The sequence below is a fragment of the Globicephala melas genome, chromosome 5, assembly GCF_963455315.2.
Source record: "Globicephala melas chromosome 5, mGloMel1.2, whole genome shotgun sequence".
Taxonomy (NCBI): domain Eukaryota; kingdom Metazoa; phylum Chordata; class Mammalia; order Artiodactyla; family Delphinidae; genus Globicephala; species Globicephala melas.
In genome coordinates, this window is record NC_083318.1 from 60954600 (window position 1) to 60973110 (window position 18511).

General features: G+C 36.1%; 1 protein-coding gene across 5 annotated transcripts in view; it reads right to left on the bottom strand.

Annotated features, from left to right (window-relative positions):
- The window catches only part of ARAP2 (ArfGAP with RhoGAP domain, ankyrin repeat and PH domain 2), a 199575-nt gene that overhangs the window by 88069 nt on the left and 92995 nt on the right, over positions 1 to 18511 (bottom strand). For all 5 annotated transcript variants that reach the window (XM_060299232.1, XM_030881005.2, XM_060299231.1 and 2 more), the window contains exons 14-19: positions 17358 to 17532; positions 16748 to 16882; positions 9734 to 9878; positions 7604 to 7706; positions 6766 to 6964; positions 6394 to 6457 (exon numbers count right to left, since the gene is read on the bottom strand). In XM_060299232.1, coding sequence (XP_060155215.1) covers positions 6394 to 6457; positions 6766 to 6964; positions 7604 to 7706; positions 9734 to 9878; positions 16748 to 16882; positions 17358 to 17532 — 821 coding nt within the window. The remainder of the gene's footprint in view (positions 1 to 6393; positions 6458 to 6765; positions 6965 to 7603; positions 7707 to 9733; positions 9879 to 16747; positions 16883 to 17357; positions 17533 to 18511) is intronic.

Sequence of the window (18511 nt, forward strand, 5' to 3'; positions counted from 1 at the left end):
TAAAAAATAAAAACTGATTATCTTGATCCCATTTATCTAGAAGGGATCTTCACATTCTTTTGTATTTTTTCACACCATATTGCATTTATTTGTTCATAAGCTTACATTCTAGTATATGGGAGGTGTCTTGAACTGAATGAAATACATTTTTGAAGAAAATAATATATACTTTAAAATCCACCTTTTATTAAATAGGCACACATTCCCTTTATCGTGATTCTCTTTAACAAACAAAAAAAATCACCTTATAATGTAAGTTTGAATAGTCCCTTTCTTTCTGCAAAACCTGCGGGGGTGGTGAGAGAAGAGTGGTTTGCTTTGGCAACATTCAGATTAAACCATCTCTGCAAATTAAATCATCAGAAAGTTACAAAAGCAGTCAAGCTGATATTGTGGGCAATCAGCTACTGTTTAATTTGCAATTAAATGCACAATTTAGAAACCACTTTAAGATAATTCACCCTGGAGGGTATTGCTAACATATCAGCTGCTATAAAACACAATTCAAGGAGGGAAAAAAAATCACATGCAATAAGTTGATATGAAATAAGAATCTTCAACTTAGGGTATTAATCACCCAAATTGAGAAAAGTATTCTGTCCCATAATTGTGAAACATATCGATAAAATGTTTACTCCCCAGTGTCGACTTCTTTATGTCTGGAATTTGCAGTTAAAACTGGATGTCATCAGGCTTGGGAGCCATCAAGTGCTTCATGCGTTACTATAGGTCAACTAAACAATCTTTAAAAAATTAAAACAAACTAACAACAACAACAAAAAGCTAGGCTGTTCCGTTTCTGATGAACACAGTTGAGTTATTCATACTGTGTTTATTACAACTAACAGCCTTTCTACAAAAGCTTAATAATAGGTGTCTTTGACAAATGAGCACGAAGCTACAGAATGTTAGATGGTGCACACAGTAACTTATTTATCAGAAAGAGATACACAGAGAATGTGGGCCAAGTGCAGAAATAGTTTTTAAATTTTATGAAAAGGATGCTGTAATCTACTGAATACTTCAGTCACAGTGGATATATAACCTACTGTCCAGAAAAGTGCCTTCTGACCTCAGCAGGGTCCAGGACATTCACTGACTAACAATGGGTATTCAAAAACATGATTTCTTTCTTTCTTTTTTTTTCTTTCTACACCAAGAAAAGCACAGAATCTAAGTCCCAATAACAGCATCAAATATCATGGCAGAAAGCCTTAAGTGTAATCAAGAAAGCTTTATTTTCCAAAATAATAATTTTTAAAGTATACAAAGAATACACATTAAAGCGACACCATCTGGAGCACCTTCTGCTTAGAGCTTTTCAGAGCAAAAATGCTCTGTGTGTGGAAAATATTATTGCAATATTTTTCTGTCTAAAAACACTCATGCTATGTATATAGAGAAAATTACCATGAAGATTAAAATATATATCTAGTGACTATATTCACTGGATGGTTATCAAGTTATGAACTAGTTCATGGGGTTCATTCTCTTGCCTTTAAGAAACATTAATATATTTTAAAATTTTAATCAAGGGTAGACAAGGGCAGAGAAAATATGTGAAATTAATTCATTAAGTTTATTTATGATTTGCAGCTCTGGTTCAAGCTGTTACTAGCAAAAAAATAAAGGTTAAAACTTATAGCTAGTTTCTCTTTCTTGCAATTATTCTCACTATCTTTATATGCCACCAACGTGAATAATTAGAAGTTGTTTTATGTCTTAAAGCCACAATTTTGTCTGTCATTGACAAGTCTACTGCAATCGACTGTACTTTACAGTCAGTATTTCCCAAGGGGCTAACAGATCAAAAGACAGATGAAAAATAGGGCAATGCAATGAAATTCTCTTATTTTTATATGATATTAAAACAGATCTTAAACCATTACATCTATAATTAACTGGCTTTGTTTGAGTACTGGGAGAGAAGTACAGTACATATTCCCTATTTTGGTAAGTGGTGAAACTATTCATAAAGTCACCCAGGCCAAAAGCTCAGGAGTCATCCTTATTTCCTACCTCACAAAACAACTGAAAACCAGCAGACTGGTTGAAAACCAACAGATTGGTCTCTCTCTCTCAACATCCCACCACCAAATCTAGAAAGCTACCAATATCCAAAACCATCCATCAGTTCCTCTTTTCTTCCTGTTAGAACTGAGGGACCTGTCCTGTTGTCCTCTAATACATTCACTCTTCTCCTTTTTTTTTGTTTAATCTCTGCTCCATCAAAATGTTTTAGATGGCACAAGTTCAAGCCATCTAAAACAAAATTGCACATACATTCCCTTCCTGGATCAAATCCCTTTTACTTCATTAATCCTATTAACCTCCAGACATCCTAGACCAACTGGTTATCTAATCTGATCCCGTTCCCAGCCTGACTCTAATCCAGTTTCTGTTTTATCACTTCTGTTCTCCACAGAGTCCCCAGATGGACTCCCCATCACTTACCAATGGAGTATCTGTCCTCATCAGATAGCACCTGACACTTCTGACTATTCCTTCCTTCTTGAAACACCCTCCTCCCGGGCTTGGTGCCACATTCTCTCTTGGTCTCCTGCTTCAGTCTCTGGGTAAACTAGCTTTACACCCCACGATAGCTATTCCTCTCTGACAACCATCCCCACCTCCAACTGACCTGTATTCACCAAGGCTCTCACACGTTACTTCTTCCCTTCTCACTCTGTAGACTCTCCCTAGGTGATTTCACTTTCTTTCTTCTATATGCGGGTAACTCCAAAATCTATATCCCCACCCCATTAACCAGACTGTCAGATCCATAAATATAACTCCCTCCGAGCAACTTCTCCTTAGCTATTTATAAGCATTTCACGTTCAACATGTCGAAAATCAAACTCATTATCTCCCCAGCTCTCTCCCAGACCTGCTCTTTTTCCATTTTTCCCTATCTCAAGTCCCTTTATTTACATATGTATATACATATCCACATATATGTACACACACGTGTGAATGTCTGTGTATAAATATATAGACATATGGGTCCCTGTTCAGCACCACACAAGGTGCTCTGGACACCTGCAGGCTCTTTGTGACATCAAAGATTACAACCTAGTGCACTAACCATCTCCCAGGTTGATTCTTTATTCACACTTCTAACCTCTCTTCTTTCTGCTTCATCTTTAATTATGTAAGCATTGTATGGATACATTTTTCTAATAAAATAACTTTTTAAGTTTTCTAATAAAAATTTTATTTTCTAATAAGTTGTTGAAATTTTAATTTCTAGTGACTTATATTATTAATCCAGGCTTCTAGTACATTTGATGACAATTCTTGAGAGTGATCTACACAACAGTATTGGTAAATTAATACTTAACACTTGTTTTAAAAAGAAGAAATATTTAGGTTGTTAAGTTAAAAAAATGACCTTACCTTGATGTCAAAATGGATTACTGTTCTCAATACCATATAGACATTGGAAGGCTAAGTGCTTAAAATAGTGGCTAGTATATGGTAAGTTCTATACATTGGTGTCATTGTATTATTGTTATCTGAATATTATTGATTTGAAGAAAACAGGGAAAGCAAATGAAACCAAGATATAAGCATGTGATAAACACAGTTGTTTTCAAATGGTGCCTTTGTATGGCAGCTATTCAAAGAGATCCAAGGAAAATACCTTAGTTTTATATTTGTCCCTGTATTTCTCCTACTCTCCTCCTGACACATTCTCTGTTCCTTTCATACAAATGCTTTCAGCATAACTAGCTGATAACACATGTAGATTAAAAACTTTAAATTATTATCAGAAACAAAATTACACAGCTTTGACCATTATTTTGATATTCTATTAGTTTTTAACTATTCCATGAATTCAGAGTGTATCTGAATTCACCTCCTGATTCCTGTTGCCCAGGGGAAAGGTCAAGATGTTACAAAGTAACAAAACATTTAGTCTTCTGGCTTCCTTATCTAGCATTCATGAGGGAGTGCGCTGCATGCAGTAAGCACTAAAGAAAAATTAAAATTGAATATCACTAACCCACATTTGGTACATTTTAATTAAAATCTAGGTACAACTGGTCAAATCCTTTATAGACTAAAAATGATAGAAAAATACCTTGGCTATAGTAACCTGATTTAGAAAAAATTATGTATACATACAATAAATACAATAAATTCCACTAGCAGGTTCCTGCTTGCTTATTTGTTTAAGAACATAAGCTCTGTGAACTCAGACATGCAATGTGTATTGCTGACCATTTTTTCCTGCCGTGTAGATAACAGGCGGCAGGCATTCCATAAACATTAATAGATGACTATAAAAAGTACATTTGTGCTAGTACTTTAATGCCATAATACTATCCACTGTCTCATTATCATTTCTGAACATGTACGTAACAGGATTCTGAGAGAACAGTATAACTATCATCTGGTACTGAAAATCAGCATCTAAAGAGCATCATTGACCATTGTAAGTCCAGAAATAAATAAGTAAAAACATAAAATCCTAATTATGTTTGTAAGTTAAAAAACACACTCTGACATAAGTATCTAATCAGCAATATGTTTGCTGTCTAAAGCTGTTGATATTCTCCTATGAAGTTCAAGAAAAGACAGGTTCAGATAACTACTCAAAGTCATTATCCTTGTCACCAGCATGGAAATTCACCAGAGGGAAGGCTGATTTAGCTATATTTTTATATTATCATTACATATATTTTTACAAATGATCCTGTACTCTTGTGGAACTAAACATTCTGAATTAATGTAATTAAGGGATTTGAAAGCAAATAATGAAACATCAAGAGAAAACAATTTGTTCTTCCTAATTGTTGTGATATGACTCTAGCTGCTCCTTCTCAGGCTCTTTTGCTAGATCATTCCTCCTCTACAACTGGAGGCCCTGGGGCTACATCCTTGTCTCTTTTCTATCTACAGTCCTTCTCTAGGTGAATCTGTCCAGTTCCTTGGCTAAATAAATAAGTCAAAATGCTGATGACTCAAATCTTGATCTCCAGCTGCAACCTCTCCACTTAATTCCAGGCTTGTATATCCAAATGCCCAGTCACCAGCTACACTTTGCTTTCAAACAGACATCACAAAATTATTATTTCCAAAACCAAATTCTTGATCTACTACCCTAAACTTGCTAGTGTCCTACCTCTACTCTCCATGTACTTTTTATCTCAAAAACACAGCCCCATTCATCATTTATGTAAATGCTCAGGCCAAAAACTTTGGGGTCATCCTTGACTCTCAGAGTCATTGAATCCATCAACAGACCTGCTCACCTCCACCCTCACAGTAGATCCTATACTCAACACTATGTCATTGGGAAGTCACGTTTTGCCTGGCCTCTGCAGCATCATCCTACCTGGAGGCTCAGTTTCACTCCTGTCCTCCAAAAGCTATTCATCTGAATCCCAGTAGTCATTTAAAAACAGAAGTCAGATGATTCCACTTCCTGGCTCTCAAATCAAGCAGCTTCCCGTCACGCTTAGAATAAAATTCAAATCATTTTTACATATCATGGCCTGTAAGGCCCTATACGTTCTGGCCCAGGGATATCTCCGCAATCATTTCTTCCCACTGTCACTCATTCAAATTTCCCCAGCCACAGCAGCTTCCTTGAAGACCCTGAACATTCCAAGCACAACACAGCCTTGGGGTCTTCAAAATACCCTTGACTTTGTGCCTGGTACATTCTATTCAGACTGCTGTATGGTTTGTTTCTTCACTTTATACAAATCTCTGATCAAAGATACCTTCTCTTACCACCCTATTGAGAACAGAATACTGCTCCATCAGGCGCACTCTCTTCACCTTATTTTTTTTCAAGCATTTAAAATTAAGGGACACAATACTATGCCATTTTTTTGGGTCTGCTTATATTGTGTTTCCCTCACTAGTGTAGATGCTTCATAAGGGCAGAGACCATATCTGTTTTACTCATCACTGTATCCCCAATACCTATAACAGTTCCTGATATACAGTAGAAGCTTAATATTTATTGAAAAACTGAATAAATTCGAGAAATCAGGTTTTAGCTATGCATGATTCAGGGTATTATTTATAGCCATCATATAACTACACTGAAAACATATTTACAACTGGCAAAGTGCTTCTAAATACTTATATGTGAATGTTGAAAAGGGATCAAGGTCTGTAGAAAACTCTAATAACTGATCACACTGAGTTTCTCCTAATGAATATAAAAATATGCAAGCTTCATTGGTGTACTCTTTCTACTAAAGAGAACATACACACACATACACACACACACACACACACACACACACACACACGTATGATTCGGAAAATTCCCAACAGGCTACAAAATAATAGGTTCTCCTCCAAGAGGATAACCAGTATACTCAACTCCCTAGAGCTGTAGAGATAAAGAGTAAAAAGCAAAAATGCACTTACCTCCCTTTTTCTACCAAGAGCAAGACATCCAATTTTTCCCCATTTTGAAGTACTGTGCTAATTGCTGAAGGGAAAGAAGAAAAGCATGAACATATTTTTTTAAAAAAGAGATATGGGAACATATGTATATGTATAACTGATTCACTTTGTTATAAAGCAGAAACTAACGCACCATTGTAAAGCAATTATACTCTAATAAAGATGTTAAAAAAAAAAAAACATTACACAAAATACCCTTAAAGACTACTGAGTCAGTCATATGATGTTTGGGAGTGAGCCATCATAATTTTATGTGAAATCTACTACTTCCATGTACAATAAAGAATTGTGTGCAGAATACAAAGTGAGAGAGAGAAAAAAAAAACCACTTACTTAGTTCTTGCAGTCTTCTTAAGTGCATTCTATCCTCCTGACCTTCTTGCATTTGAAGGCAAAAACGCAAACTAGATTTGTCCATAGCAAACCAGCCTTTTCTCCACTGATCCAGGGCATGGCAGTCTTTGTAGTAGAGTTGACCAATCAAATCATAGTCAGCTTCTGTTAAGTTTTCAGCAACAAAGGGAACAAAATGCTGTTAAAACAAATACAAAAAAGTAATAAAGACAGTGGAAATAAGAAATCCCTTACATAGCTACAGATACGAGGGAAAGTGGAAAAATTTGTTTTTCTATTTTTAAGATTTAGAAGGAGTCCAGATTGCAAAACAATTATTTAAACGTGCTATCAGTCTTAAAACTGAAGAGCTATAATGCAATTTCAAATGGCAGCATCTTAAGCCATTTTTCTTATATATAGATTTGAAATAGGAAGACATTCTCTTTGTTGATTTGTGGCAGTTTTCAAAATGTCAACCTTCAATGTTTGTCTTCATTTGTATCTTTTACTGAATCTGTTCTTTTCCCCTTTGTGTATACCATGAATAAGATATCTACCTATAAAAAGACATACATAAAAATGACTTTACAACATTGAAAAGATCTCCATAATCAAAGCACAGCCTTAATTTGAAGAATGACTTGTCCAAGATCCTACATTAATTTTGTCTCTGCTTAAGGCTCTAGGAAGGTAGTTCTTAACCTCTTTTGACTACAACATATGAAAACCTAATGAAGTATGGACATTCTTCCCAGAATCCTGTATAAAATTTTCATGGACCTCTGAAGGTTAAGAATCTTCTCTGGATTTAGGTAATAAAACAATATTTAAATACCTTGGCTATTGCTTCTGTCCATTTTCTTTGAGCTTGAGATGTTTCAGCTCCAAATAAAAATGCACGTTCTGAGGGTAAATAGATCTCGAAGGTAAAGATGGGCCTACAGCACACAAGAATAAAAAGATACCACTGGTTATGTTTGGCTTTTATGAGAAAAATAATACAAAGGTCCAGTTTTTAATTAAATTCTTTTTGAAAACGGAATAATGGTGTGAAATCTATCTACCCCCTACCTACCATATTTTTCTGTTGATGGTTTATATTTTATTCAAATGAGTTAAATGGAACACACTGGATCAGACAAAAGGAATATTATTCTGACTAATCACTCTACAGCATGACTTTGTCGATACCCTGATGTGACAAAGGCTGTCTTCTGTCTCCTCTTCCCTCTCAGACCACTCCTTCTTGATTTATTCTGACCCCCTATTCAACGCAAACATTGTCCAAACAGTTCTCTAATTAGTTCTCTTCTTGTCTTACTTCACAAATTTTCCTTCCATCATCTTGTCTTATGCCAAAATTTCATCTCCTTACCATAGATAAAATTAGGGTAACATCCCAAGCCCTGAATTTTTCCTTCTGTTCCTCATCCACAGCTCCAAGTATTTCTTGGAACATGCTAAGTATATATTCTGCCATTACTCAAAATACCTTATACCAAACTCATCTTCCTTCTTCCTCTTTCTCACCCCCAACCTACTGTATCTCCTTCATATTCCAATTTAGAGGCATCACCATCTACCTCAGCAACAAGATCAAAACTTTGGAGTCTAATTTATTCTTCCCCTTGACATGAGCTCTTCATCCATTCAGTCAGACATTTAATGTTATCAGTTCAATCTTAAGAGTCTCTCAACCCACTGTTTTCCTTTTTCATTATTTCTTCCTCTAGCTAAACTTTCAGTAATTACAGTCTCTCTCCCTCCAACCTCTTCTTTATCACTTCAGTCAGCTCTCTTCCTAAAATACAAATCTGTGTGATTTTTCAGTGGCTACATTACTGATTTAAAATTCTGTAATATGCTATTGAAGGCAATTAAGAATTATTTTTTTAACCACATCTCATTATAGATGCTTTCTCCTGCATATCTACTTGTATCAGTAACATTCCATCAAGAATGTTTTATTTTTGAATATGATTATATGCTAATGTAAAATTATTTAAGCAACTTAATAAATAGGATGCACTTAATATTCCATGGTAAGCCATGTTAAACTGATCATTCATTTAGAGTAAAAGCACTATTAAGATTAAAACAAAAACCAAATCAACTAATAACCAGCTTTGTTCACATAAAAGAATCAAATCAGATTTACTAGAAAACAACAGTCATTTCAACTAGTATAAATTGGTCATTATGTGATAGCAGTAATATATTTCATGCAATTTTATATAAATAACATAGCTTTACAAATCTCTTCCTTTTCTCACATAAACTTTTTATTAAAATACTATGATCCTATAAAACTGTTTTTTGCAGATTTTAGTATTCATACTTTTTTATTAATTACATGACAAAATGTGATAAGAAACTTTCACGCCAAAGATCTTAGAGGGTCAATTTCCAAAAGTCCTCACAGAATCCTATTAAACTATTTTGTAAGTGAAACATATTAAATAAAAAATGCTTCCTCTTTGAATTAAAACTTTTTTGAGACCATAAAAATGCCAAAGTAGATCTTTTAGGAATTTAGTATTTCAATATGCTATTAAATATGCTTAATAGTTTTTTATTATGAACCACTGAATTTTCTGTCATCTCTTTTAACCATGATACATTTAATGAAAGCATAAATTTTTTCATTAGTCCACTATTTTAAATAATGAATAAGTCATAAAAATTATGGGACCACATGTTCAAGAATGGAATGACATAAACTTACTTAAAATTAGATACAAACACGTCAGCCTTTCATATTACCTAATATAATATTTAAATGTTTCCACTTTTTAGTGAATTCCCTAAGGAACTTTCAGAAGCTGAAAAATGAGTAGGCTTCAAGAAACCATTAAACTCTTCTAAAAGAAGCAACTGAAGTGAAATGATAATAAAATCCTTATTACCTCGTATGATACATACCAGAAAATACTTTCGACTCCTAACCATTTAATGATAGACCTACCCAGTATTTAAACAGAAGTCTTCTTTGTGTACAGCCAGGCAGATAACTTCATTGATATTAATGGTGCCATTAGGCGTGGTAGACTTATCATTTTCATAGTAACTCAAGAAGCCTCCTTCCAGAACACACCACTTTTTATTTGTCTCTAGGAATTGAAAACAAAACACAAAATAAATTGAGCTATACCATAAATCAAATTTTAAAATATGTGGTTTTAAATAATGACTGGATTCAAATAAATAAATGCATTAATTTTCTATTTTGTGTAAAGAGCATGATATTGCTGCATGGGATAAAAAGTTGTCACACTCCCTGCTCTCAAAAAAATTTACAATCTAGTAGCCAGGGACATACAAGACAAAAACAACTATGACACTGATGACCAGAGAAACAAGCAGATCCATAAAGAGACCGCTGCAAAACAACTCTGAAATGGCAAAGACTAATGTCTGTACAGAGTATTAGGAGGAAAAAATGTAGGGTTAAAGAATAAGACTGTGGATGATGTGAAGTAGGTGAGCAAAGAAAGAAGGGGTCAGACCCTACAATGCCCTTAATGCCCTGTTTAGGGGATTTGAAATTCATCTTGTTAAGAATTCAGCACACTATGGCCTGCAGGCAAAATCCAGATCAACATCTGTTTTTGTAAATAAAGTTTTATTGAAAAAGAGCCACACCTATTCATTTATGGATTTTCTGGGGCTGCTTTCCTGCTACAAGGGCAGAGATGACTTGTGGCAGAGACCATCTGGCCTGCAAAGCTTGAGATATTTACTATCTGGCCCTTTTCAGAAAAGTTTGTTGAGCTTTGATTTTACAGTTGATGGTGAGCCACTGAAATGGTTTCAACAGAAGAAAATTCCATATTTAAATTTTACACACTTCATTTCTGTGGAAAATGGATGTGAGAAGGTGAGGCTGGAGGCAGGAAACCAGTTAGGACACTGTCAAAAGAAGTCTAAGTGAAAGATGAAGATCACCCAAAGCAGGACAGTGGTACTAAGGATAATGGGTGGGGGGGGGAGACGGAATGATGGGAAAGGATGGGGGACAATAGAGAGAAACAGGAGACAGAGGGGGGAAAGGGAGAGAGAAATGCATACATGCACCTGTGTGTTTTAAAGGGATACAACATGTATTGATGGGATGAAGGGAGTAAGGGAGAATTTATTAATAGTTGTATCATTTTTAGCTTTGATTACAAGGTGGGCAGAAATGTTTACTTTTTTCTACAAGAAAATAAAATAGAAACAGTTTTAGTGCGTGTAATCTGAGTTTCCTTTGATATATACTAAATGAGAGCTATCCCCTGGAAATCCAAGTAGGAACACCTATTAGGCAGATCACCCTATGAATTTGCATCTTCAGGGCAAGGAAAGGCCTCAATGACCAGAAAGTCTTTAGCATACAGCTAGTGGTTGAAAATACACAGTAACCAAGGATAAAATCTTAGGGAACTTAGGGAACAATGGATATAGAAGGGTCCATGAAAGCAATGAAGTAAATGAGAAGAGATGGTGTATAAAACAGGAAAGCGGTGAGCATTTATGAAAGGAATGATTACCAACATTAAATATAGAAAGAGATCCAATAAAACAAGGGCAGAAAATAGCAGTTGGTCTTCAGAATAAGGAGGTAACTGCCTCTACTTTAGTGAGAGTTCTGTCTCTCTCATCATCATCCTGAGGTGGACCCTACAAAGGTTAGACCCATTCTTGGAGGGAAGCTACCCTCAAACTGGAGTGGTAAGAAAACAACTTCAAACAAAAATACAGCTTCTGAAATAGTCATTTGTGACTGAAAAGGATGTTTCTAAAGCAGCAAAAAATGCTTTCTGAGCTACAATCATTCCATAATTCTGAGAAAGAACTGTGGGAGGAAAGTCTTAGAAAGGGGAAACTGCCAAAAACCTACCTGGCCAAAGAAAGAGATTACACGTGAAGTTAGGACCTAGGAAACGAGACTGAAGGCTCATGGCAGAGGCCAGGCCCCAGGAGTCTTACATGACAGGTGTTCAGGAGTTTGTACCTGCAGACAAGTGGGAGCCATTGGAAGGTCTTAAGCAAAAAGTGCCAAATGCATGATGCATAAAATAGATGTAAATGAAGAATCTAATTATGTTAATTCTAGTGGGAAACAAATGACAGATCTCTTTTAAAAGGTGAGTACAGGCTCACTGTAAGTTAGAAATACGGGCTTGAGGAGATTTAATACTGTAGCATCATCACCATAACCCTTGATGAGCTTCATTTTTATAAGTGAAAACAGGTCAGAGGTCAAACCAAGTGGGCACAGATATTACCTTTGAGGATTTACAATAAGAAAGCTGTGATAGTAAATCCTGACATTTCTATTCATCTGGGAAGCAACCAAAAGCTTCAACAAAATTATGTTGGATGGCATTCGTCTGACTGGGCTAATTCAGACAGGACACCCTCTCTGCTACAGAAGTCTTACTTTTTAATCAGTTACCAGAAGATGTCCACCAGATGGTGCACAGAATGGGCAACTCTGAGGACAAAAGGTATTTACTAGACACAAGGTTGTGTGTATGGTGGTTGTACTGGCTGGAGGAGTTGTTCTCTGTTTCTATTCAACCTTGACATTTAGATCAGGGAAGAAAAACACTACTGGAATTTACTCACACACAACTAAAGAACTCCAGAGGTGACCTACTGAAATACTCCTACAAAGTGATGTAGATACTATAACAGAGCTGGGCAGCTTGGTTGTCAGCTACCACCTGTAGGATATAGCTAAATGCAAAGGCTCACTGGAAACCAGAAGCAGCTGTGTACATGGATCGCCTCTCTGCTACTCTTCCTCCTCCCCTTATCATCATATGCGTGTGGCACGCACTGTTCTACACATCTTATGCACATTAACTCACTGAATCCTCAGAACAACCCAGTTAGGTCAGCTGTATTACTGCATACCCCTTTCCTTATACCCCGCCCACAGGCACAAGCTGGTTGATTGACCTTCCCAACATCACACAAGTACATCAGAGCTGGGGGTAACACCCAGGCAGTCAACTAGGGAAGCTACCCTTCTATCTACTTCACAAACTGCCTCTCTGTGTCTGTTACATGCTTGAAGCATGTATGTCCATTTTTAAAATGCATCAGGGTACAGCAGAGGTCATACCTTCAAATAGATATGTGCACAATAAATGTATGATAGTTAAGACGAAACTATTATTTTTTGAAACCATGACGTTGTTTCCTGATGAAGAATTTCCTCAACTGATGGCATTCAGTGTTCACAGAAGACAGGAATACACACTAGGAATCCTTTTGATTTAAAATAAATGTATTACAGCCTTGGAGAAACATTTTTAAACTATACGAGTTAGGTATTTATAGAACAAAAGACCTTCAAAATTCCTCAATGCTAATCTATACAAGAAAATATGAACAGTTAATAGAGAATTTCTAGTAAACCGTATCAACCACTTTCTTTTTAAAAATCAAATGCTGTGTCAACAAATCAAGGTAAGATACCAAGGGAAAATAATACAGTTGAGGGGAGAAAACAGAAAACAAAACCAGGATGCTATTATTCAGCTCTACACTTCGGTTTAACAAGAGCTATCAATCTTTCCTTTCATGAACACTAAATTGGGAAGAAAAAGAAAAATACAGATCAGTCTTCATAACCAGAGTCTAGAAGAACTTCAAATTCTGAAAACCTGAACTGACAATTTGAAGCCTCTGTAACTCTCTGAAGGACTTGCATGCATTCTATTCCCTGACTTTTTTGTTTGTTTTTAATCAGTCTATTCTATGGCCATCCTGACAAGCCCTGATGGAGTTATGCAGTCCAGATGCTTTCAGAGGCAAAGGTGACAACCACCTTTAATCTCTAAATCTTTCCAAATAATTCAGTTTTCCCATAAAGCTGGTGCTCAACAGGAGTACCACCACTGCAGAATCTTGACAGAAAAGAAAAACAAAAAAACCCACCAGAACTCTATGCTTCTTGGTAGTTCGGCTTTTTCTTCTTCATTTTTAAGTGTTTTGTTCAGAATATTAACTAATAACTATAAATGGAATATAACCTTTAAAAACTGTGAATCACTACATGGTACACCTGTAACATATACAATGTTGTACAGAAACTATACTTCAATAAAAATTATATTAAGTCAGCTGTGCTTTTACACTGGTAGTAATGTGATTAGAGAAATGCCTATTTATTCAACAAATATTTATCACATGACTACTATGTGTGGACACTGTTTTAGGCACCAGAGATTTGATAATCCTGAGTAAACCAGAAAATGCTGACGCCTCAATGAGCTTTCACTCCAGAGGGGGAGAGAAACAAATCAAAGAAGGAAGGATCATTTTCATGCGAGGAGTGCTATGATAGAAATAAGCAGCACACTGTGAAAGAGAAGAGCTGACAGTGGGTGCACTCTTTAGTGGGCTGCCAAAGAGGTCTCTCCAACCAGGTAGCACTGAACTGATCCCCCGAGAGATAAGAAGCAGTCAGGCTGGGGGAAGTGCGCTCCTTGCAGAGTGAACGGCAATCACAAAGGTCCAGAGGAGGCAGAAAAGAACATGGCATGTTGCAGGAACAGACAGGAAACGAGTGTGGCCAGGCATGCAGAACAGGAAGGAAGGATGTGAGATGAAAGGGGGAAGGTACGAGAAGGTCTTTAAGGTCTTAATAAGGAAGAGAGTTATACTCTGTCATGGGAAGCCATTAAATGTATTTGAATGATGGAAATACATGATCTGATTTACATTTTCAACAATCACTAAGACTTTTTTGGGGAATGGTTTGGAGGGAAGCTAGGGCAGATATCGGCAAGTAAGCGGGGTTGGGGCATGGGATGGGGGTGGGCGTATTACAGCCCAGGCAGGACAGGATGGTGGCTGGAGCTAGGACCATGTTAGTGAAGATGGAGGGTAGCCAACTGATTCATGGTCTATCCTGAGTCTTAAATGAGAGACACATTGGATGGAAGAAATGAAGACCATCAAAGAATACCCTGTCATTAGATTATTTTCCAATGAAATCATTTCTGCGTGCTTCATGGTCAAAGTACAAAAGTTCAGTTTCCCATTACTTAAAACTGAATGCTCCAAAATGAGAAAATACCCCCAATTAAATTATATATATGGAGAATGCACTGGTTTCTGTTTTTTGAAGTAAATTTTAACAACAAAAATCCATAGTTAACTTATAAAAGATAAAAAGGAAAGAATGATTTAGTTACAGGTTTAAAACATCAATTCAGTCCTCAAGTGATTAAGAAAAACAATCTATTTCAATGAAATATTAAAACAAACTGGTAAGTCTATAAATATTACAACCAGAATTCCAAAAAACAAATAAAAGCTTATTTTTAGCCTGCAGAGTACTTATGATATATTGAGAAGCTTTAGGAAGAAAAGCTTATATCTCAAATTCCCTATTTCATCTTTGTGTAAGTGGTTTGAAGGGTGGATCTAAGATATCCTACAATTTAGAAGAAACATTCTAGAAAGCTTGTACACTTATTAACAAGTACATTAATTGCCTTGTTATTCAATTATTTTAATAATGACTATCGCCAATTCACAGATTGTTCTGATACTTCTTCCCTCCTGATCACTCAACTTTCGACTACTTAAGGGTTAAATATAGACAAGGAGCAATGGAAGATGAGAAAATCTCTGTAAAATTCGTTATTTATTATTGGTTAGATTGAGCAAAGGAAGACAATAAAAACCACTTGCTGAAAGAACCAAAAAAAACCTAAGCTCAAAGAATAAAAATGCTCTGCCATCTAGTGTCACCCAGCCATCACACTCACCAAAGCCAAAGTTTTACAATAACAATTATAACACAAATCAGATGTAAAACTCGGCTTCGTGTCAAGTTCCTCCACTGTTCATGTGAAATCAGCATAATATCAACTATCTTGCAGAGCTTTTATGAGGATTACAATGAACATAAAAAAGCAATGCCTTACACATAGTACATGCTCACTAAAGGAGAGGTACTGTTTATAGGAAAATCTAATAAAGTATACTTAATCTCAGTACAATTCTGCTTAGGGTTACAATTTTTTTTGGGAAATAAAGCCTTTAACTGAAATAATCACTTCAAGTGCATGAGGATCAAGATTAACATTCTACAGTGAGTTTTTCATCCTATTGTTCCTTGGATCGAGTAATATAGCTGGATTTTACCACCTAGGGAATTACTAACCAGGCTCCCAAGCCTCTGAATATTCATCATCAAGTGGCCTGTACAGCTTAATCTCTCTTAAATTCTCTTTGCTCCAGTGAGACAGAGATCATTATAGTTTCATGCCTACATTTCTAAAATTAGTTCAAATGTATATAGCAAGAGCATGAGGCCTCTGTCTTACTCATTTTCGTATGCCGAATGCCCACCACATGCCTGATTCAAGGAGCTGAATGGATAGGTGGATAAATGATGATTCTGCTAAGATTAATGCCACAAACCTAGAATGGGTTGTTAAATCAAATTAATTCACATCATTTTTTGGAAACCATGCTTAAGCTTTATTTTACTTACACAGACACACACACACACTTATCATCAGAAAAAACTGAACTACTGATAGAACATCCTGATAGAATACTGACAGAATATGTACTGAAAACTTGTCAGTTCTTCCTACATGTTGACATTTATCTATATTATCTCCCCAGTTAGGGTTTCTGTCCCGAATGGAAGGGGCTAAGTTTCACATTTCTTTGGAATAACCCTTAAATCCTGAAAACAGAATTGGTTGGCCCTGAGGTAGATGTCACTGAATTTTGCTGAGAATTCACTCAGCATTCCAAACCAGTGGTAAATCTTTGCTGCAGTGCATGAAATAATATCTGTGCCTGGAAGCATTTATAAAACCTAAAAAAAAAATATTTCTCTACCGCAAGATCAAATCTAACATATTAAGGGAAAAAAACAATCAAAATTTAAACCTAATTGTTTTGATAATGAAATAAAGTTTTACCAGATAACAAATCTAAAAGGAGCAAGAAAAGATACCTTCAAGGAGTTTTTTTTCTGAAGAGAGTTTAGAAGCTGCAGCAGGAGCCTGATACAAAAAGTCACAGAGGAACGTCGACTGGGAGGACTCTTGACTTAATCCACCTTCAGCATGTATGTCATGTTGAGGGAAATCTAGAAAAGTTACAGAAATAACACATCTGAAATCTGAAATGTAAACAATTTTCCCTTTGCTTATAAATATGTAGGTGAGTTTTGAGGTAGAAGAAAAACTACTTCAAATATACCGCAGAATAAATATACAGAGATATTTATTTTACTTGGCATAAAATTTGCAAGTAAGCACTTCAGTTGTATTTATTAATCATGCATGAAAATCAGATTTAATTTTGGTGAAAATGATTATGTGGGATGAATTATTTTAATCTCCCATTTATAAAATTAAAGACACATAAAAGATTTATTTCCTAAACTTTCCCTTTAAATGAAATAAAACATGGGTCTTGATAAGCATCATCCACCTTTTTGGTAATTACATTTTCTTTTCATTCTGATGGTTTTTCTGATTTGAGAAACAAACAGATTCGTGCTTCAGTTCTCTTGGGGATATATAAGGAGAGATCAGGCTAGTGAAGGGATAGGGACTAACCTGAGAATTTGTTATGGTAGAGAAATTCCATTTGCAGACTCTGCCCCGCCTTCTTGGCCAGCAGATAAGGGGTGCTATGCTCAGGGTCACCTGTTGCACACATGACATCTGCTCCACTGAACAGCAAAGCCATTGTTTCCAGAACATCTGGTTTCACCACAGCAGCACACAGAGCCTGGTCAATAAAAGAAAATACAATTTGTAAGTGAAGAAAGTATGATTCTAGCTATTAAAATGTGTGAAAGTCTGCCAATTCATTTATGAGAGGAAGTCTGTATTCTTTTTTTTTTAATTTTTATTTATTTATTTATTTATTTTGGCTGCGTTGGGTCTTCGTTGTTGCATGCGAGCTTTCTTTAGTTGCGGCGAGCGGGGGCTACTCTTCATTGTGGTGCTCGGGCTTCTCAGTGCGGTGGCTTCTCTTGTTGCGGAACACGGCCTCTAGGCGCGTGGGCTTCATTAGTTGCGGCACGCGGGCTCAAGCTGCTCTGTGGCATGTGGGATCTTCCAGGTGCAGGGCTCGAACCCGTGTCCCCTGAACTGGCAGGCGGATTCTTAACCACTGCGCCACCAGGGAAGCCCCCTGTATTCCTTTTTAACAAATAAATCTAATAATCATTATGCCCTGAATTAACCAACAGACAAAAAAAGGCCTGCTCTACATGAATTTAAATTTCAACCGAAGATGTCCAAATTTCAATTCATTGTTTTGTTGAATTCAAATGTTGTGATGTTCCAAATCTTCAAATCCGTCATATTTGCCATGGAAGATATTTTGTATGTTTACATACTATGACAATGGCTGATGCTCAGAAAATTCACAATACTTCAAACGTAGTAAGGAAGTATCCACTAAATGTTTTGTTATGTCATATGAATGTTGTATGCATATATGTCTGTATGTCTGTATTTTCCAGAGCAATCGGGATGTGAGGAATCTTTAAATTACCATTATGCTTTGGGAATTTGAAAGATGTGTACAAATTCAGGATCTTTCCTTTTGGAAGGGAGTATAGGTAGGGAGGAGGAACAGCAAGCAAGACACAATAAGACATGATTGACATGATATACATCATCATTGTACAAACAGTAAAACTCCTGGAACATGATGTTTTTTCCTTTGAAATAATAAGCTGCCTTCACAACTTTTCCCA